This window comes from Heloderma suspectum, chromosome 1, assembly GCF_057233095.1.
Source record: "Heloderma suspectum isolate Gila_16-S chromosome 1, 16-S_ref, whole genome shotgun sequence".
NCBI classification, from domain to species: Eukaryota; Metazoa; Chordata; class Lepidosauria; order Squamata; family Helodermatidae; genus Heloderma; species Heloderma suspectum.
In genome coordinates, this window is record NC_139458.1 from 363,253,854 (window position 1) to 363,275,745 (window position 21,892).

At 44.8% G+C, this 21,892-nt stretch overlaps 1 protein-coding gene across 1 annotated transcript in view; it reads right to left on the reverse strand.

Moving 5' to 3' along the window:
- Window positions 1-13,309: 13,309 nt before the first annotated feature.
- The window catches only part of GALNT2 (polypeptide N-acetylgalactosaminyltransferase 2), an 85,642-nt gene continuing 77,059 nt past the window's right edge, over window positions 13,310-21,892 (reverse strand). Inside the window, exons 15-16 of the mRNA XM_084828113.1 lie at window positions 16,981-17,100; window positions 13,310-13,954 (exon numbers count right to left, since the gene is read on the reverse strand). Of these exons, the coding sequence (XP_084684239.1) occupies window positions 13,799-13,954; window positions 16,981-17,100 (276 nt within the window). The 3' untranslated portion in view covers window positions 13,310-13,798. The remainder of the gene's footprint in view (window positions 13,955-16,980; window positions 17,101-21,892) is intronic.

The window sequence follows — 21,892 nt, forward strand, 5'->3', positions numbered from 1 at the left end:
AGTTAAAAGGAATATGCAAACTGGAAAGAAAATGGAATTTAGAGAAGACAAAAAGACTTAATTGGCCAAAGTGAGCTGACTCAGCAGTGATGGTATTACTACTGATGCACGTGGCTTAATGTTTCAGGCAAAGTGGAGCCCAAAATGAACTAGAACGGTTCAGAAATCTGAAAGAGGTTTAATTCTAGTATCTCTCCCATCTCTAATATGAAGGGAGTCTGAAATTCCCACTGTTCTGATTTAGAAATTGCTCCACTGCCCTGGTAATTGAGTCCTCAAAGTTTGTTTGTTTTGAATGTTTTGAGTACAAGAGGTTTTTGATACAGCAAGCCTCTCTAATTGCTTAAGACCATCTTGGTCCACTGCATCTCTCTATGCTAGAAGGCTACAGCTGCTCCACCACCAGTCAATCTACTACATCAAGAACTCAGGAGTCAACGTCACTGAAACAGAGGGGAAACAACCACATGCTGAAAGGAAGACATATGAGCTACAATTTTTTTTACTGGTTTTTTCCCCCACATTTGCAACTTAACATTCCATCAAGTTAATTAACTGTACAGAACACTATTGTAATGCTGTTGTTGTGAAAAGTGCATTCTACTACCCGTGCGTTACCAGGCTATGCTCACAACACATGCACACATGCACAAACACACACAGGTGATTGCAGTTCAGTTGCAAGCTTCCATTTCCTTCCCCAAAGTGTGTTGAAAAAGACGTTCTGTTAAACAATGTCAATGGTAGATTAAACGTGCAGTGCTGTTTTGTTTACCATTTGGTTTGAAACTTTTAAGATCAATTTTATACATATGTATTTGTCAAGAAAACACATGTGTGGGAGCTGCTACACATGAGTAAGGTTCCCATCTGTATTTCTGGCTCCTTGGCACAAGTGAGGACCTGACTTTTGTGACTATGGTTTTTGTTCTACACAAAGGCACGCTTGCAATAAATTTTTACAAGTTTTCTACACCACGAGCTGAATTCTGAGTTCCAAAATGTGAAGTGTGGTAACAAAACAACCAAACAGATTTATAGCAGCTTTCCCCAACCTGGTACTCTCTATAGGTCTTGAACTACAACTCCCATCATACCCAGGCAGCATGGCCATGCTGGCTTGGAATGATTGGGGTGTTAGTCCAACACATCTGGAGGGTGCCAAAGTTGGGGAAGGTTGATTTATAGTATCACTCTGATATCTTGTCATGCGTTTTTTCTTTCTTCAACAAAGTTTGTTTACAATCAACAACTTTGAAATACAGTCAAATACTGATTACGTCTCCTGGTCTCATTTTTAATGGAAGGAGGGAGAGAGAGGGTTTGTGGTCATGGGCTGGATTAGCTGTGAACATCTTCTAAAAGCATCTCATCAGCCACAAAGATCAGGCCTGTGCATAGCAGAAAATAAAATTTGACATATGGCAATATTTATAGTTTATAACTGACATGTTTCTTGTTCTTGTTACATTTTTGATGGCTGATTTAAAGTGGTGCAGTGTCTTGACAGTTGACATGTAATGGCACTTCTCTTTGAGACTATTGTTGAAACTGACAGTATTTGAAATTGGCAGCTTATGTCATTTGATATTTGACATATACCAAACACGTAATTACCAAGAAGTCAGAAGTATTCAAACTTTATATCAAAGTTATATTGCACATTCAAAATTCATTTATTTATACCATTTTTATCGCACCCTTCAGCCAAAAAGGCTCCCAGATCAGCTTTCAGAGAAAAGAAAGAAGACAGTCTCCCTGCTTATAATCTAAAGCAGGCCTATCATATAAAAGACGTGGCACAACAGGAAAGGGGATTGCGGGGGTGGGGGGAGCAAATCCAGGCACTAGAGTCTTAGCTGCAAAGCTCAGCGGGTGATGCAGTTGGATCTGAACACAGTGGAAGGGCTGCTGCTTCCTCTTCCTTTGGCGTCTTCAGCAGTGACAGCTGGAAGGAGGAGGGGGCACTCAGCTGGTGCTGTACCCAGGTATGATGGAGGGGGGCCGAGTGCTGCTTCCTCTCCATCCGCTGGTCTCAGCCGTGAAAGTAGGTAGCCATATTCAATGCTGGGCAGTATCCAATACTGCCTACCCAGTAGCGGGACCTCACACTTGTGCAATGGGAACCTAGTAGTTTCCAAAGCAATCAGAAATGAGCCGAAACACTCATTTCCGAAAGGGTGCAGATAAGCGGAGCTCATGGTAGGGAGCTCCGCTGACCAGCCCAGTTCTGGAAACAAGTGTTTCTACTCGTTTCTAGACTTACTTCAAGAAGTGCTATTTCCCCATTGGGCAAGCAGTGATTACCACATGTGCAATAGAACCAACAGAGGCAGAGCGGCTCCACTGGATAGTGCCCAAACCTTCGAAATTTCATCAAATTATAAACATGTCCAGAAATTTGCTAAACCCTCGAAATGTCTGGTTAATTCTTAAAATCAGGAATAATATTCTATGTTCACCCTAAGTGGGATATTAGATAAATGTTGGATTTTCATGCTTGTCATTTCAATTTTAAAGAGTCATCGCGAAGTTTAGAATGTAGACATGACTTGCAATCCTCACATGCGGCAAGACCAAGTAAACAGCTGTGCTAAATTATGGAATGCGAAACCAGGAACTGGTTGCTTGTACTGCTGTGCCGGGAAGACAATTACAATTTCCTCATTAATGCCATCCAGCTAAAAATAGCTAAACACATGGCTGAAGTTCTACATGCACAATGTTCCCCTATCGTTGGCACAGGCAATAGAAATAATGAATCAGATTTGAAGATTCAGTACAGGAGCTTTTCATTTAATTGGAAAAAAAAGCTAATTTGGAAGGCACACGGCCAGTGTAGAAAAGCATTCTTTACATTGATTGCAGACACATTGGTTTGTATGCTATGGTGGCTTTGTGCTAGTGGAAAGCATTTATGCTCACGCAACATGGGGGACCTGATTTCATCTGCTGATTTTGCATATGGCAGCACCACAGCACCACCCCACATGCTGAGGACTGTAGAGGGACCTCTGGAATAGGATGTGATATTGCACTGAACGTGGCAGTAGGTGGGGTGGAGGGGAGGGGACGGAATCAGTGAAGATCAGGTGCCCTGTCTTGCAGTGCTGGCTTCAGGCTTTTGAGGCCCCTTGGGCAAGACACCCTCAATGGACCCCCCTCCTTCAGTGACTCTTCCTTCTCACAGCCATTGCCACCAGCTGCGATTGCTCCTCATCCTTTCTCGCCATTGCTACCACTGGCTTGCTTGTAGGCGAAGAAATCCGCCACGGACTGCAATGAGGCTGGATTCTTTAGAAATCCATTTGCGTCCCTGCTCTTTGCCGTGATAGGCTACATAAATATTTACATAGCCTATCACCGAAAAGAGCAGGGATGCAAATGGCATTCAGCTACGCCGGACGCCATTTGCATCCGCAGCCGAGCAGCGGACGGAAGTCCGGCTGTGGATGGGCCCAGCTGGCGGCTCCATGGATTTGCCATGGAGCGGACCGGCCAGGGAGGATTCTGGGGGGAGGGACGGATCGCCTCCCCACAGCCCACGGACGCCCAAACCAGAACGGGGTATTTCGTATACCCCTACTTGCTTGACAGGCGAAGAGCCAGGGAGCAAGCAGGCCGTGGCATCTACCGCTCCTCCACCTCACCACCACTGTTGTCTGGCCCAGAGCGAGAGGCAGGTGAACAAGCAGGTTGCCATGGTGAAGAGGAGGAGCAACTCCAGGCGGCTGTTGTCAGTGGGCCCCTGCTGGGCTGTGGGCCCTTGACAGGTGCCCAACCAGGCCTACCGCTGATGCCAGCCCTGTTGCCTTGCACCAGCTGAAGCACTTTCCACTAGCACATAACCCCTGGATACAACCCATTGCCCTCTATAATTTAATCAGTTCAACTTCTCAAAATGACGTATATCATTATTAGATTTTTCATAATCAGTCACGTTACGTTAGGGATGGAAAACCGTTAACTTTCAGAGGTATGTACATGAATGAACAGGGATTGCTCTCTAAAGCAAGAGGGACTCCTAGGCTCAGCCATCTCAAAGCCACTCTCACTCATCCCAGACTATAAAGCAGGGGTGGGCAACTTGTGCTCCCCTCCAGATGTTGTTGGACTGCAACTCCCATGATCCCCCACCATTGGTTATGCTGGCTAGGGCAGATAGGAGTTCCAGTCCAGCAACATCTGGGGTTGCCCACCCCTACTATGGAGAGGTTGTGGTTTCTTAATGAGTTACATACAGTCACGGCCAGAAATATTGGAACAAGGATAACTGTTTTGGCAGTTGGCCTCTGTACACCACCACATTGAAGTTGAAAGGAAACACACCCAGATGGGAGCGAAGTCAGGGCTTCCAGCTATAATTCAAGGGGTTTGACAAAAGGGGCACTAACCATTCAGGAAGGACAGCCAGTGGCATACCCCCCCCCCATCGTTGGTGGCTCATAAGTAATGGAATGAATGGCTGACAAGCAGCTGCATGGCCAGGTGTGGCCTGTTTCCTGGGCACCCCATGACCAATCAAGCAGATAAAAGGCCTGGAGGTGGTTCTGAGTGTTACATTGCATTTGGTAGCTGTTCACTGGAACTCCCAGCATGAGGTCCAAATAGGTGTCCATGCGAGTGAAGGAGGCCATCATTAGGCTGAGGAAACAAAATAAACCCATCGGAGAGATAGCAGAAACATTGGGAGTGGCCAACACAACAGTTTGGAACATCCTGAAAAAGAAGGACTTAACTGGCAAGCTTAGCAACAGCAAAAGGCCTGGAAGACCACAGAAGACAACTCAAGTGGATGACTGCAGAATTCTGCTCATGGTGAAGAGGAACCCTTTCTCATCTAGCCAGTTCAAGAACGCTCTTGAGGAGGTAGGCATGTCATTGTCAACATGACGGACTCGACCTTGGGGGAGCTGGGGGTGGCGACGGCTGACAGGAAGCTCTGGCATGGGCTGGTCCATGAAGTCACAAAGAGTCGGAAGTGACTGACTGAATAAACAACAACAAAACAGTCAAGAGACGGCTTTATGAATATAAATACAGAGGCTTCACAACAAGGTGCAAACCACTGGTAATGCTCAAGAACCGAAAGACCAGATTAGCCTTTGCCAGCGAACACCTAAAAAAGCCTGCCCAGTTCTGGAATAAGATTCTTTGGACTGATGAAACCAAGATTAACTTGTACTAGAATGATGGGAAGAGAAAAGTATGGTGAAGGAAAGGAACAGCTCATGATCCAAAGCATACCACATCATCTCTCAAACATGGTGGAGGCAGTGTTATGGCATGGGCATGTACGGCTGCCAATGGAACCGGTAACTGGTGTTTATTGATGACCTGACTGCTGATAAAAGCAGCAAGATGAATTCTGAAGTGTATAGGGCTATACTTTCTGCTCAGATTCAGCCGAATGTAGGGATGGCGGAGAATTTCTCCCCGAAACTTCGGGGGGCCGAGCGCCAACGTGTTCGGCCCCCGGAACAAGTTTCGGGGAGAAATTCTCCGCACCCCCCCGCACCCTGCACCCCCCCCCCGGGACGGGACTTACCTTTGGCGAATGTCCCTCCCGGCGGCGGGTCCGGCCGGCGGTTCGTCGGGTCTTCGTCCGGGGTGGGAGCCGGTCTTTCGACCGGCTGCCGCCGCCGCCATTCCAATAAAAGAAAAAAGAAAAAAACGCCCCCGTGATAGGCTACGTGACAATTAACGTAGCCTATCACGGCTAGATTTGCAGATCTAGCCGTGATAGGCTATGTAAATCGTCACGTAGCCTATCACGGGGGCGTTTTTTTGTGTTTTTTTTAACTTTCAATTTCGCGGCCGGGCGAGGCGCCTCCTCCCCGGCCTGAATTTCGGCCGGGCGAGGTGGGAAGCCTCCCCCCCCCCCGGCCTGAACTTCGTGGGGGGAGCAGCGAAGCGCCTCCCCCCCACCGTGAAAAGCTGCGAGACCAGGTGACTTTCGTGCACCCCTAGCCAAATGCTGCCAAACTGATAGGACGCCGCTTCATACTGCGGATGGATAATGACCCAAAACATACAGCAAAAGCTACCCAAGAGTTCCTCCAGGCAAAGAAGTGGGATGTTCTTCAATGGCCAAGTCAGTCACCTGATCTCAACCCCATAGAGCATGCTTTTCACTTTCTGAAGACAAGACTGAGGCCAGAAAGACCCACAAACAAGCAGCAGCTGAGGGCAGCTGCAGTAAAGGCCTGGCAAAGCATCTTGAGGGAGGAAACTCAGCATTTGGTCATGTCCATGGGTTCCAGACTTCAGGCAGTCATGGACTGCAAAGGATTTTCATCCAGGTATTAAAGGCGATCCTTCCGTTTGAAATGATGTTGGTTTGTTCCATTACTTATGAGCCACCAATGATGGGTGTGTGTGTATGCCACTGGCTGTCCTTCCTGAATGGTTAGTGGCCCTTTTGTCACACCCCTTGAATTACAGCTGAAAGTCCTGACTTCGCTCCCATCTGGGTGTGTTTCCTTTCAACTTCAATGTGGTGGTGTGCAGAGGCCAACTGCCAAAAGAGTTATCCTTGTTCCAATATTTCTGGCCCTGACTGTACGTTCTGCACATACACGGATGTGGTCAGTTTGCATACCTCATGGCTGAAATCTGATATCCAATCTGATATCCAAACCAGATGTCGAGGCTGATCCTTAGTGAGGGGTTCATAAGAAACCCTTTCGAAAATGTTTGTGCACTGCTTCTCTTTCCTTTGTACAACAAAAATCGCCATTTACATTGTTGTTCAGTTGATGACTGAACATATGATGCAGCATCCTGAACTTCTCCACTTGGGCAGAGCAATTCTACGGAGCTGAGAGGTGGAGGAGCCCATGGCAAAGGAGCTACCAGCCAGGAAAGAATGAGGGAGAGCTTTTTCCCTCCCCCCTTTTCCTTGCCAGTTTCTTTCTCCCTTCTCCCATGGGTTTCAATAGGAGGGAAAATAATCCTGCCAATTTCAGGGCTGGCACAGTTTTTCTTTCATTCCAGGTCATGCCTGGGAAATCGGGGGGGGGATGCTTTGGAGCCATTGTGTGGGGTTGAATCCAGATTTAAGCTGGATCAACTGCATTAGGGGAATTGGACTTCCCTGCCCATTTTGAACGACAGCCCATCCAGCCCCCTGAAAATGCTACACAGAGAGTCAGGAGATCCTGCTGAAGAGGGTGAGCTGGGCTGTCGGGGAAGGGGGATCCACATCCTCAAAAATCTGGCAGAGGCATTTTCCATAAGCAGAGCCCTTCTGTTCAGGGAAGGCAGTTCCTGGATCCATCCTTTAAGAATATGAGGAGCGCCTGGTGAAACTTCAGAAGATATGAAGGAAGGGAGGGAGGGAGGGAGGGAGGGAGGGAGGGAGGGAGGGAGGGAGGGAGGGAGGGTCACATGGCACATTGCCCCCTTCAGAAGACAATGATCCAGTGCTGGCTATCACACTTCGCTCCTTCCCCATGACTATACTTACTTAATTCAGCTTGAAGAACTAAGCACACACACATACCGGTACATATGAGCATGCCTAAAGAGGGACTTCAGCATCTATTGGGGTCCTTAGATGTAAACCATGCCTGCCCATTGCATTCAAATAGATCACCCTTTCATTTCTCTTCTGCCTCTATGGATCCACAGCAGACCACAATGGGTACCTGGGGAAACAATAATCTTGTGGAGTTAAAAGAACAGGGCTTGTAACGGAAATGAAAAAGGGGCATTTTAAGGAACAGAACTGCTGGACCTTCGGGGGGAGGGGGAGAGATATCCTTGAAGAGTTAAACAGATTATTTCAGAAAGGACTAGACTGCATACATAAGCAGAATCAATTTCTTTCATTGAATACCTTAAGAGAGCAATCCTACTGGGATAGGCGGCCGCCTCCGAACTTGGAGGCGATCGCCTATCCAATGTAGGGCAGGAGAAGTGTCGAGGGGATCGTCTCCTCCATGCTTCAGCTACCATGCACTTGTGGCTAGACAGCCGATTTCGGCTGTCTAGCCATGAGAAGTCGAAGCGTGGGAAGCAGCAGCCGGATGAAATGTTGGATGTGTCGTACCGGATTTCTGATGTCCCTGCTCCAGCACGGCCCCAGAAACACCCCGTTTTTGCCACTCTGCACTCCTCTTCTGAGTGCAGGGCCATTCCACGCTGCCTGTGAGGCAGCGCGGGAGGGGGTGAAGGTTGGTTCTCAAGGAACCGACCTCGAAGCGCAGGATCCAAGTTCGGTTCCTGGGAACTGACCTATCCTATGGCTGTCTAGCTGCTGAATAGCAGCCGTAGGATTGCGCTCTAAGTAAGGTACACTTCATGCCAACAATTTTATTTGGCAGTGTTAAATGCTATATTGCAGGTGGAAATCCTTCCGCTTTAGCATTGCAGAAAAGGAGGTATGGTTCTGCTCAAAGAGGTAGGGGTGTGTGTGTGTGTGTGTGAGAGAGAGAGAGAGAGAGAGAGAGAGAGATTGATTAACTTAGTGGTGCAGGTTTGTATACTGTTGGCACCAATTCTTGGTTCATGTTTGTTCAGGATCTCAAATAGCTGAGGACTGCAGGGATTTAAGGACTAGAGATAAGAATTGTGGCTGGCTGCTCACACAGGAGCAAAACTAATTTGCATCTTTAATAGTAGGCTGAATTAAATTTTTGAGTGTGTTCTGGATTCCTTCCTGGGCATGAGATATGGAACATTTCGAAAGATGAATCTTTTGAGAATATCAACTAGTTTCATTTGTATGGATTATTGCCTCCTGCTTGTTGTGCTATTTGGGAATACTGGATTCCATCCAAGAGTGAAGATGTTTTAGGAAGTCTACAAATTATTGTGCTCCTTTCACTTTCAGGTGAAGGTTTGTATAACCCACAATTCTCTCACCTTTAATTCCAGTGAACTCCACATATAGAGTTAAAATGAAAGGCATGATTGCAACGTCTGATTTAGTTATGGATGGGATGGCGCAACTAGGCATAAACAGCCCTCGACTCTGGATTAGTTCAGTAAAAGTACAGTGATTCCCCCCCCTTAATTTCTAGAGAGAGATAGCCTGCTATTTTAATTTCCTTTCGGGGCGGGGGGGAGGAGATGCTACCAGCAGGTTATTCAAGGACAGTGGGTTTTCACACAGGCATTGATTGCCAAGGGATGAATGTAGCACAACTGCAAAAGTGAGGAGACACTAGCAGGTGCAAAAAAGGAATAGGTACTTTGGGTAGAGAAACTGACTGCTCTGGATGGATGCTTGTAAATGGGGTTGCACCCCGCCCGAAGGGCCAAGTACACAGCTTGAGAGTTCTCCTGGGCTCAGCACTAACTGGGGAAATTCAGGTGGCAGAGGTAGGCAGGCACTTTTTAAAATCAACTTAGGTTGGTACGCCAACTGCAACCCTATCTGGAAGAGGATGGGACTTCCCTTAAGTTACTCCTGCTCTAGGGACATGCAGGCTGGATTACTGCGATGCACTCTTCACAGGGCTGCCTCTGGACAGTTTTGAAATGTCAGCTGGTACAAAATGTGTCTGCTCAAGAAGTGGTAGATGCCAGGCAGTCGGGTCATGTGACACCTGTTTTGTACTTACTGCATTCATTGCCAGTGCATGTCTGGTCCCAATTTAAAGTGCTGGTATTAGCTTTAAAGCCCTAAATGATTTGAGTACACGTTACTTGAAAAACCACCTTCAACCATACCTACCCACAGTCTGAGATCAACATTGGAAGCCTTGCTTGTATGGCCACCTGTCAGAGCAATTAGGCTGGCAGGCACAAGAGATACAAGGCCTTCTCAGTAGTGCCCCCAACCCCAGTTGTGGAATTCTATTCCAGTTGATGGCCTCCAGATTTCATTTCTCATTTTCAAGTGGGCCCTCAAGACTTACCTTACTTTGGCCTACAACTGAGTCAGGATTTTATTGGGTACCATAGTGTACCTAGTGTTTCTGGAATCTAAGTTGTCCTGAAAAAAGAAATGGAAACTTACACAATTTCTATTCTCATTGGCCCACAGACTAGCAGTTAACTCTTGAAGTGACAGAATAAATGGAACCAAGACTATAAACCCCCAAAGCCTTACAGGCTTAGACATCTGATGTTTGAAATACTTTTAACGAATTCAACAATTCTTTTCCCCCTTATGTTTGGTAGAAACTAGAAGCCATCTGTATGAACGTTCATCATGCTCTGACTGGGCCAACATGAAATTTACTTTGCTGCCACTGAAATGGGAATAAATGTAAAATCTTTCCTTTGAAATGTCTCGCCAATTCGTTTTTAAAACTCAAAATATTTAAGCTAAATATTTTAATCGAGATCTGTTTGATGTTATCTACCTTATTTCCATAAACCATCCTGTTATCAGGCATGTACCCCCTTAACCCATTAATAGAAGGAAAATCAATACAGGAATAGCTGCATGAAGACTTGGGTTTGGGAGCACTATTTTAGATTCTGCTTACAAGTACAGTGTACTATTTGCACTGGGCAATATAACACTTACCTGTATAAAGGACCACCCCAACTCTGGCTTGAAAAGGGGAAATAAACATGGTTGTTGCTCAGTCCTCCCCAGCCCCTTCCTGGCAATGCCATCTTACTGAATATTTGTGAAACACGTTCAGGATGAAATCTGTATCGAAGTCATGGTTAATTGTGGCTATTTCAGATAGACTAAGAATAGCAAGAAACTGGAGGTGGAGGAAATAGAATATTACTGGTAAGGAAAACAGTATAACGTCACCTTAGATCTACAATACTTAAAGCAAATACTTCCAAATGGGATCCAAAACAGCACGCAACTAATTCCAAGCTTGCTTGGTTGCACTGGACATCTGTTTTTCAAACACAGCACCCACTTTCCCGTAACAAATAGCAAATCCCTTTGGAAACTGAGGAAGTTTGGCATGAGAGTCTGCTGTTCAAAGTGAAAACAGCAAACCAACTGAGCGCACCCAACCCTTTGGCCTAAAGTACCTCTTTGGATCTGTAAAATTCGTTGGCAGGTAAGTTGCATGAGAGCTGGCTGGCCAAGCAGATCAAGAGGTCTTAGCTGAAGCTTATGTACTCTAATTAGATCCTGAGTGTACCCAAATATAGAAATTACAGCAAACTGTGTTATCTTATCTATAAAGTATTTATTTTCTTAAGTTAAACAAACAGTTTTTTCAAGGATGGTTTCCATCTATAAAATGAACAAAGTACAAGCTCTGTACAGCAGTTTTTAAAGAACCAACTGAAATGACAGTTCCAAAATTATATTTAATTTGCAAAACGAAATTCACATGTACCATTATTATTTTTGCTTTGAAGACACTAAAATAAGGTTAGAACAGAGATGACATTGCAATTTGTTTCCAAGTCTCCTGGCAATTTATTATAAAATGGGCAGGGGGGAGGGAGGAGAGCTATTTGGCTATTTATTATACCTAAACCACTAACTGCCACTGCATATCCTCCATTTAAAACATTTTTGTACAGGGCTCCTTAATATACCCACTTAACAAGAGGATGTGTGAAATAGCAATGCTTCGTGCACTGCACCTAAAATCCACTTTAAAAAAAGATGAAGTCACAGTAAATTACTTTGGCACACTGTGTCATGTAAACATAGATAACATCACATTACCGTATTTCTGTTTTGATCCAGGGACCATACAATACCATCACCCACAGCTTACAGTCTCAATATGGAGATCCTTTCTGCATAGCATCTCTAGAATTTAAAAAAATTATTCCCATAGCTGACATTTAAGACTTTTTGGAGTGGGGGAGACATTAAAAAATCTTACTAGGAAATCTGTTTAGGTAACAGCCTTCTAGAACTCCAGCAGCTGGTCTGTCTGCGAACTTCTGAATCACAAAAAAAATACTTTTAGCCTAATTTTATTCCTGGGGAGTTTTCTCCCCTGAAACATTGGATTATAACCAATGCTGTACTTAGACGTTCAATGCTTATAGCCCCAATAAGAGATCAAAGAATTGTCGTCTTCATCTCAAGCTTTGGTTCACTAAAAAGAAAATGAAGCCTGAAGAACACAAACCCAAACCTTCTCTTTTGCTGCCAAGGTCATATTTAAATAAAATGTACATCAGAGCTTTTAGCGAGGAGGAGGGAATTTGGGTTGGAAGAGGATGATATTCACACACACTCTGCCATCCAAGGAAAAAGCATTCTAGGTTCAAACCATGTAATGTTCATACAACATGTCAAAACAGTATCTGCAGAGATCACAAGCATGCCATATAAATCCAAATGTTCACTGGCCTATTTGAAGCCGGGTTCTGCAAAGTTAAAGTCCTTATATGCATGGAAAGATGCTCACCTTTTGTGGCAAATGCCACAGCTATCAAGGAAAATGCAGTTTATGGAATACTCTCAGACCTATATAGTCAGAAGACAATACTGTCAAGACATGATTGTGTAATAATTTGTCTTTGTCCTTTCATAATCACCAGAGGGCATCCTTCATTTTATTTGCTAAAACCTTACATAAGCTATGTGTGTGTATTTAAAAAGTCTATGCAGGGGTTAAAAACAGTCAAAGACGTCAGTCTCTCCTGACATTACTTTGATATAAAAATAGCAGTTAGATTGAAATGACTGCTTCCAATGTACTATTTGCACTCATATTATTTTCCTACAGCCCGGTTTGAAACACCAGTTAAAGGACAGATAAAGAGAAAACCAAACCATGATACCCCAAGAGCAGGTGCATAACAGCAGCAATGCTGATATTTAGTAGCTAGCTGCTCATGCTTCCACAAAAAGGCTACTGTGGTCTTGTGCTATCTGTCATTCTGACAACTTTTTAAAAGGAGAAAAAGAAAAGCATACTGAAGAACACAACCTAAAGACTAAATATTCATAGCTGCATTATTTTAAAAAGACCGAACTTTTTTTTTTTTTTTTAAAGACAAAGTAGTCTAGCCCAACACAAATACCAAGTTTACAGATATCCAGAGCACATGGCATGATTTCCCCAACTGGAGGTGACAATGCTGGTGAGATGAAGCGTGCAAGCCTCTTTCTGCCATTTCATCACCCTCTACAGAGGTCCGACCTTTCCCAAGACGATGAAGCGCAAAGAAGTAGGCACACTGCACAAAGCAGAGGCATCCAGTGTTTGCATGAACACAACTCAGCAGCACAAACCTGCTTCTTCACAAAGTTTTGTTCTTCTACCACTGTCCAATCCACTTTCCAGTAAAGTGTTAAAATGCTTTGTTGATAAATTACAGGACGATGAAAAATTGATAGAAAGTTGTAAATTTTGACAATATATATATATTTTTATATATATATATATATATATAATGTTTATATTTTAGAGTCCTGTCATAGAAAAGTCCATGGTCAAATCTACCAAGTACACATGGCAAAACCTTCAAAATGATGCTTTGATTTCTGGAATCCACAAACACCGATTTCTATATAAATGGAGATTGCCAATGATCTTCTCCAAGCAATTTACTCCCTCCCAACTATCCCCTCCCCTCCCTGTGTGTGCTGAAAGCAGTTTTCTACTGTACATCAGTTGTTTCTAGGGATGTTAAACACCTGCTGTGTAAGTACTAGCTTGAAGCTGAACAGGAACTGGTAAGCCTTTTTGGTGGAAGGGAGTGAGCCGTGCTGTAGCTATATTTGATCAGACAATGGCAGGGTCCCCAGTTCACTTGCTTCCCTTTTGTTCACTTTAGTTGTCATTGCCCTACTTCCAGACAAAGATGGAATACTGAGGTATATAAAGTATCAGTAACGCAATCAAAGTGTTGCCCAAAGTTTAGGAAATGAGACAGTACATCTGTGCAAGCCCTTCTACTGCTGTAGATTGAGTGTGAACTTCCACTGCTGCGACAGCGAAGGATTGCAGATTTCAACAGTCAGACCACCGTTTTTGGCATTTCGGCTGTCCAAACACAGGTTACTGCCCACATGCCTCAGTTTAGCATTGCTTTCGATTTGTTCCCATTTCTAAAAGGAAAAAAAGTTACTCAGATTAGATCAGTGTGGATAAACAAGTCAATCATTACTAGGGTTTCTCTATTCTACAAGGAATGTTCTTTCTAGCATATAATATGGACTCCTTTAAAGTTCCAACTTTTATTTAAAAGAAAACAAGTTTGAAGCCCACAAGTTTTGGAGAAATAGTTGAAAATGAATTGGCATGTAAAGTGATATAGCTTATGTGTCATCTGCAAGTAAAACCTGCTCCTCCCTCACCACATACACTGAAGCTTTTAATTCCAAATCCACAGACAAAGACTTTTCCATACTCTGCCAAGGAAAAAAAAAGCCAAAATAAGTTGTAAGTATTGGCCAGCATATGTACAGACCGCTTACAACATCCTAGAATCGACATTACAACCCACTGGAACAAGGATTTGACATAAAGGCTAGCAACAGTACACAAATGTATACTGGGCATGAGTAAGAGGGCAGGGGAGAAAGAGTGACAGCCAACCAGTCTGCCTCCTTTCTGGGGCCTGGGCAACTGCCTTAAGAGAGAGGAGGCTGGGAAAAACTGGACAAAACTAAACAAATAAAATAAAATGTTTTATTTCGAACTTTAAGCTACCTTGAAGTTGCAAGGAGGAGGAGAACATTAAATGAACAGAAGATGAGGACTTCTAAGTCAAAACAGATAAAGAATGGAAACTGTGGAATGGCCGTGTAGATAATTTTATAAAGCGGGGAAGACAGATCACCCTAGGAGGTCTGCTTATTTATATAAAGTATTTTAGCCTATTTTTTAGCCAAAAAAGCTCCCAAGGGCAGCTTACAAATATCAGCAGGAAAATAGTCTTTGACCTCAGGCCTACACAAGGAAAAAGGGGATGGGGAGAGAGGAGGGAAAAAAGCAAACTCACACATCTGTTCTTAAAATTACAGTTCTTATACTGGCTAGCTGGGATAGAAACAGATTAGAAGAATTTTACAGAAGGCAACTTTTCACATACAATTTGCCAAGGGGTTGGAAACAACTGTATGCAGTTGGGTAAGAGAAAGTGACTACAGACATCAGAAGATTAAAAAATGGTAACAAAACTCTGGAAATAGGGTAGTCCATTGAGGAGAAATCCAGCCCTTTTGGGGCCTGATGGATCCCCGTGGTGCCCCCAACTCAGCCTGAATTTATGAGTTGAGCCATGGATTAGTTCCCAAAACCAGAGAACTTTATCTGGGGGTGGGGGTTGATTTGCTCAAATTGCGATTTGTGCAAAATAGCAGGTGTAAATGGTCTAATCTGCACAAATTAGAAAAATGAGAAAACATTTATTTGTGCAAATACCACCCACCCATCCCCATCTGCAAGCTGGCCTGACTCATCACGAGCTGAGTTGGACCAGGTCACAGATGAGCGAGCCACAGTCCAGGGGGCCAAGCTGGTGAAAACCCACTGAGCTCCACCACCCAAATGGATTCCTCCAACATGCCTATCTGGAAATGCTATTTCGCTTATCCCTGGCACTTCGGTGCATTGCACTGATAATGCAATTTTTAACAGTCTGGAGTTGTAAGACTGTGGTCCTGATTCTGAAACATTACTTCTAGAAATTATACGCCTCACATACTGAGCAGATCAGAAGAGCATAAAATGATTGATCTTTTTTCCCCTCCAGAGTCTCAAAACTGTCACATTTCAAGCTTGACTGAAATAGGATTGGTCCCTGGAAGCAGGTGACCTATTTCTAAAGAATTAACTGAAGGAATGAAAAGCCTTGCATATTAGAACCTATATGGACAGTACCCAAAAAGACATTCTAACCTACTACTATCACCCCTCTGCCACAGATGTCACTATTTTACATTGAGCTTTGGGCTGAAAGCATCACTCACTCAATGGTGTATTTCAATAATTTAAAAATATTGATTAGATGAAACTATTGCTTGACTTACATTTTGCAGAACCCTCCATTCCTTCCTGTTACTGGAAATTGAGTCCACTGGGCCACTTTTGCAGGGAAGTGAATGGATCAGTGAACCAGGCAAGGGAGAAAAGACTTGTCTTTTTTGCTAGATCTATTTATGGATTAAGGAATCCTTTGGGTTAGATGCCTACCTTTTAAGATGGTTGCAATTCACAGACAGATACATTGGGCTTCCCATCCATTCCTGCTCTAACTGTAGCCCCAAACTTCAGCAGTTCCAAAACCTTCTCATCAAGCAGCATGAGTGAGTGCAAAGAGAGGTAGCAGAATATGCTGCTCAAGGAGAAAGGGAGAGGAAGAAAAAAGAGCTCTGCTCTATATACCAGTCTGAGCTTGATTGTGGAAGAACTGGCTCATGTTAATGCCCTCAAGTTATGGTGGTGCTCGTCTAATAGCTTTGCAGCTTTAAGATAGGGTAACAGAACAATCTTCAGTTATCAGATAGCCCTAGTTCAACTTTCCCCAACCTGGTGCCCTCCAGTTGTTTTGGACTTCAACTCCCATCATCCTCAGCCACCATGGTCAATGGTCAGGAATCTTGGGAGTTGTAGTTCAAAACATCCGGAGGGCACCAGGTTGGGGAAGGCTGCCCTAGTTCATACACATATGTTGTCCATTATTCGTTTTCAATCCAATGTGATTGTGTTTTAGATAAAGTTAAAAATGTAAATAGGAAAACTACCTTTGGTAGAGGGGGGTTAAGAATTCAAGATTCCTGTAGCTTAAACAGAAGATGAATAAGTATATAAAAATAGTAAGAATTATTCACAATAGAGAGCTTCCTACAGAAGAGATGCCAGCCATCAACTGTACTGCTATTATCAGCCTCACTACAGCCAACATGATGGGTAAAGGGATTCAATTACACTAACAAGACATTTTTCTATTGCCAGAAATCCAGCAGACATAATATCCTAGAGAAGGGCAGATGGCAGAATAGAGCTTGCGTATGTCACAGCCCACAGTAGGGTACCAGGCTGCTGGAAAGAGAAATAAATATACAGGGCCACCCATTATATTGGTGTGCCCTCAGAACTCTTTCAGCATGGCTGCACTCCAGGTACTGACCTGCCTAGTGTCGTTTTCTCTACAGCCCTGAAGTTTTATGAGTGAGCCAGGAGCTCGGTCTACAACAGTAAGGCACAAATCCATATGTTTCACTGACTTGTCCTTTGTTAAGGCCCATTCCTGGAACATAAAGGAAATGTCACATAGTTATACCCAAATACACAATGTCTGCAAACATTTCTCTACTTTAATTTACCTGACAACTATCAAATACCTATTAGACAAGGAAAGCCTTTACAAAGGGAGAAATACTCTAGGAGCAAATGTCTGACTTGAGATGCAAATTGTTGCTATTTCTTGCTCTTTCTATGTAGGGAGAAACATTTGCAAACTTTGCCACAGCAAAACAATTTTGTGTCATTTTTTTGGGAAATTCAATATTAACCTTGACATGTTTTATTTGGCGCTGCACCAGTGTTTAATTAACAGGAGACAGCTGTCTTATACTACCCTCTGCTGGTCCTACAGCACACCAGCAGCTAGCTAGCAGAAACCAGCTTACATCAACCATACATTCTGAGGCTATGTAAACCTATGTTATTAATAAGTACACTCTGAAAAGTCAAGTTGCTTACCTGTAACTGCAGTCCTTCGAGTGGTCATCTGTGCATTCACACATATGGGTTCTGCGCCTGTGCAGAGCCTCAATTCAGGATATTTCTATAGCTGAGGAATTTTGGTGGGAACTCCTCCCCCACCATCCCGCTGCACATGTTCCAGCAGGTTCCCACTCAACCCCTCAGTTCCAAGGAGACTGCCAATTGTGGCCCCTAAGCAGAGACAAACTCTGTTACCAACACCAAAGTGACACTGAAGTGGGGATGGTGGGTGGGTTGTGGGAATGCACAGATGACCACTCGAACTCCAGTTACAGGTAAGCAACCATTCTTCCTCATGGTCTCTGTGCATCACACATATGGGTGAATAACAAGCTTATGTACTAGGAGGTGGGTGGGTGTCCTTATCGAAGAACCTCTGACAACACCTTCTGGCCAAAGGAGCAGTCTTTATGGGCTTCAACAATGAGACAGTAACGCTTGACAAATGTGGAAGGGGTGGACCAGGCTGCAGCCCAACAGACATCCGGTATCAACGCCTCTCTCTCAAATGCCACTGAGGCCGCTATAGCTCTGGTTGAGTGGGCCTTCACTGAACCAGACAATGCCAAGCCCTGTAGTTCATAACAGAGTTTAATAGTTTGAACTACCCAAGATGCTAAGCACTGGGAGGAGACTGGGAGTCCCTTCTTAGATCCCCCATAACAGATGAACAAGTGCTGGGATTGATGAAACGATCCGGTCCTAGCTTTATAGAACGCCAAAGCCCAGCGAACATCCAGGGTGTGCGGCATCTTTTTGATCGCTGTTGTGGGCAAGGCGAAAAAGACAGGAAGAACAAGATCCTGACCCAAGTGAAAACTCACTACCTTAGGCAAGAAAGCTATATTAGGACAAAGCACAACTTTGTTTCTTTGAACTCGTAGGTACGGATCGTCCACTCCAAGGGCACATAACTCTCCAGAGTGTCGTGCCGACATGATGGCTACTAAAAACACTACTTTCAGCGAGAGAAGCCACAAATCCACAGTAGCAAGTGGCTCAAATTGTTTTTTGGTAAGCATATGCAGTGCTACAGACATGCTCCATTTCAGTACTGAAGGTTTCACAGGAGGAGCAAGATTTCTAGCTCCCCTTACAAACCGACGAATCAGAGGACGCAAGGAAACTGAGGAGACATTGTTAACAAGATGGGATGCCAAAATGGCTGCAACATAAACTCTAAGAGAATAACTTCGAAGTCCTTGCTCATGAAGCTAAAATAAGAACTTCTGAATATCCTGTATCGTACAACGGACAGGATCAAAGCCATTGTCTTGAGTAAAAGGAGTAAAACCTAACCATTTACTCGCATAAGATTATCTGGTAGCAGTTTCCTAGCTGCCTTAAGAACAGACTGAAGTGAAACAGGTAAGTCTATCCGTTACCCTTATCAGTGTAAGTCTCCCTTCGGATTCTCCACACCATGAGACATAAGTTAGATAAGTCTGCATGTCTCACCTCGTTTCTGTCCCTGGACAGCAGTGCTCGTGTCGATGGGAGTCGAAGATAGTCTCCTCTGGACTGACTCAGAAGTTTGGCAAACCAAGGCTGCCTGGGCCACCCTGGTGAAATCAGGTGCCCTCTGCTACATCCTTCTCCATTTTCATGATTACTCGGGTGAGAAAAGAAAATGGTGGAAACATGTAGAGAAAATCACATTTCCAATTCCTGGCAAAGGCATCTCCGAGAGACTTCACACCTCTGCCCGCTTGACTGCAGAAACTGTGGCATGCGGTGTTCTCCTCCAGTGCACAGAGGTCCAAGGTGGGTGACCCCACCAGTGAAACAGGCAGTTGCAGTTGTGGACGCTCGGATTGAGCTCCCATTTGTGGGAGACCGGAAAGGAGCAGCTCAAATGGTAGGCCAAGATGCTGTCTTCACCCGCAACATGAATTGCCATAAAGGTGATGTCTCATGCAACGCACTACTCAAAGATTTGTATCATCCACCAAATTAATGGCACCGAATGAGGGTGGAATTCCACAGTCATGTTGCCGGAAGCGATTTGGATGCGACAACCACAAAGGATGACTTCGGAAGCCTTCAGGGCTTTGTCGACTGCAAGTACCTCTAGGCCACTGATGTGGCTGTTCGCCTCTGCTGTCGACCATAGCCCTTGTACTCTTGAGGTGTTTGCAGTGAGCGCTCCAACCTAGCATTGAGGCATCCATCGTGACTGTCAATGCTGGTGTGGGAGGTTGGAAAAGCAGGCCTTGTAGGAGGTTTGACGCCACAGTCCACCATCCAGAATTAGGCGAAACCTGCCATCTTCCTTGAGAACTGCAAAATAGCGGGAATAGAAGCCCTCATGCAACTCCATAGGAAAAACTGGTTTGATCACTCCCTTGGAAAGAAGTTCGTCTACCTCTTTGAGAAGTAGTGGAGATGAAGGCGCCGTTGTGATGCCCAAGAAAGGGGGGAGAGCATAGAACTCGATTCTGTAACCTCAACAACTAATAACAAGAACCCACGAGTCTGTTCTTATTCTCTGTCATGATGGAAGAAAGGCTGCGACACGGGAGTGGAAAAGGGGAGGATGATCTTACAGAAGAAGCGGTGTCAAAGAGCAGTCAAAGACGTTGCTTCTTTGTAAACTCAGGCCTTTTATGGGAAGACTGGAAGCGTGATGTCAAAGCAAACTAGTGCTTCTGTTGGAAAGTTGCTGTCGCACTGGTAGATCCTGATGAAGTCGAGACTGAGGGAAAGTCAGCTGGCAGTATCACCGGTGTTGTCTAAAGGGCAGCTGAGCCTGCAAGAGACCCATCTTCCTTGCCGTATTCTTAGCCTTCTGGATAGCGTCCATGGCCTTGTCAGTCTTGGAGTTAAATAAATCATCACCATCAAAGAGGAGGACTTTGATACGAGAACACGCCTCCTGTGCAAGGCCTACCGACCTCAACCGTGCATCTCTGCGAAGCACAATGGCCCTACCATGGCTTTGGCATCACAATCAGCCTGGTGTCATTAATTTGTTGCCTCGCTACCTTCATTTCCTCTGACTGAAAAACCCATGCCAACTCACATTGATCATCTGGCAGATAGTCACAGAGGGAGCCAATCTTTTCCCATAGAAAAAGCTGGTACCAAGCCATTGTCACTTGATAATTCATAACCCATAGCCCAAGGGAAGCAGAGGAGTAGATGCGCCTTCCCATCAAATCTAGACTCCTGCTTTCCTTATCCACTGGGGAAGAATGCACTCGATGAGACCTGCCTTGAGACAACTCCACAATAACTGAATTGGGTGGAGGATGGGTGAGTAAAAATCTTGCATTCTTCTCCTGGATTCTTTACATGGCCTCCAGCCATTTAGAGGTTGGAGTCATGGAGGATGATGCCTTCCAAGACAGTTGTACCATCTGTAATAAGGTCGGAAGAAATGGAATGGCAACCAGAGTGGTTGAGTCGGTGTGCAGAACATCAAACACCGGGTCCTTAACTATCTCCATAGCCTGTTGAGTCTCGAAACTGAGTGACTGGGCCATCCTTGAAACCTGTTCAGTGAAATGACCCATATCATCTGAGGGGGATGATGGGTCCTGGGATCCCACAGAAGCATCAGGTGACAGCAGCGACAACACAGTGGATGAGACCGAAGCCAAGTCAGACTGGTCATCTTCTCTTGGGAAGCAGGAAGAACCGCACTGGACATCCTGGTCATCAGGCTTAGGGAACTCAGTCTGAGGCAGTGGACAAGGAGCTCCGCCTCCATCTGCTTTTTGCATAGCCAAGGACTCCAGAACCGACTGGTGAGAACAGAACAGGCGCTGGCAAACCCAGGAGAAGGTGCCCTTACAAGTGGTGGCATATCAATCTCCTGTGCTGGTGGCCGAGACATGAAGGCCAATGGGTAATTGTCTTGGCCGCTTCAGTAATCGCTGTGATAAACATAATGATACAGCTGAGGTTGATAGTAATTCCAGTAGTCCCATTCATGATGATGAGTTGGAGGATGAGACCAGGCCAATCCTCTCTTTCAATCCAAGTGAAGAGAGTGAGATCTTTCTCTGTACCGTAGCTGTGGGAACTTCGGTGCCTGTTCACCCCTGTGGGAGTAGGCGGGGTAAGCTGAGAGCAGTAAAAGGTCTCCATGTTGAGTATGCATTTGCTCAAACCCGACATCCCCTCGAATCCAAGTCGGTGTCAAATCTCTACGCTCCTGCTCCAACACAGAAGGTATTGGCGGCAGTACCGAGGTTGGTACCAAAGCTGCTGAAACCATTGGAATCAGTGAATCTAACATTGGAGGTGGCGTTGGTAGCCGGGCAAGTGTTCCAGCCGGAGAAGTAACCTTTTTTGACTCCTTCCCCTTC